Source organism: Sinocyclocheilus grahami, unplaced genomic scaffold (genome assembly GCF_001515645.1).
Source record: "Sinocyclocheilus grahami isolate Dianchi unplaced genomic scaffold, SAMN03320097.WGS_v1.1 scaffold68101.1, whole genome shotgun sequence".
Taxonomy (NCBI): domain Eukaryota; kingdom Metazoa; phylum Chordata; class Actinopteri; order Cypriniformes; family Cyprinidae; genus Sinocyclocheilus; species Sinocyclocheilus grahami.
Window position 1 is genome coordinate 1 of NW_015528517.1, and position 738 is coordinate 738.

The 738-nt window shown below is 45.1% G+C and overlaps 1 protein-coding gene across 1 annotated transcript; it reads right to left on the reverse strand.

The window, feature by feature from the left end:
• Positions 1-259: 259 nt before the first annotated feature.
• Positions 260-706, reverse strand: LOC107581055 (cytochrome c oxidase subunit 4 isoform 1, mitochondrial-like; the record flags this gene model as incomplete). The annotated part of the gene is made up of 1 exon (XM_016266633.1): positions 260-706. A coding segment is annotated over one exon (447 nt), but the record flags the coding sequence as incomplete, so codon positions are not given.
• Positions 707-738: the final 32 nt, after the last annotated feature.

The following is a 738-nucleotide window of genomic DNA, read 5'->3' on the forward strand; positions in this document are numbered from 1 at the left end:
TCTGAGAGTGCAAGTCTGAGAATGCAAGTGCAAGGCTGCAGCCAGGCCCTTCTCAAATTATCCGCAACACGGGGTCACACACTAGACAAGCTGACACCAACTCTGTCACCCTACGACTCTATCAGGTCCCCAAACCATGTTCTGTCATGAAAACACGCGAGAAGTTGAATGGGAATGACGCGAAACAACAAATAACAGGAGTTGTTTATTTGAAAATGGAAAAAGAAAAGAAATTAGTGCTGCAAGCTAAATCTACAATTTATTTATTCCAAGCATAGTTTTCATAGTCCCATTTGGCTGAAAAGCCCTCAACGGGGTTGATCCTCATATCCAGCATTCTCTGAACCTCCTTCTGCTTGTATTCGGGGTCAAAGGTATGGGGAACATCTCCATAAACATACTTCCTCTGCCACAAGACAACTAGACCAGTGAAGCCTATGAAAAAGAAAATCCCTGCAACTACAGATTTCCACTCTCCTGTTCCCTTGTCCATTTCAGCAAAGCTCTCCTTGAAACTGATACGATATAATACAATCTTCTCCTCTTTGGACAGCGCAGCCCAGGATCCCTTCTCTTTTTCCTTTAGAGACGTCTGCTCAGGACTCAACTGCTGCACAAACTTGATATCAGAAAGAGGGCTCTCTCGTCGGTCAAAGTATGCTGGCAGTGTGTATTCCTCAACCTTAGCAACTCCTCGCGCCTCTGTCTGTCACTCGCTTCTCTCAAAGCCATGTTGCT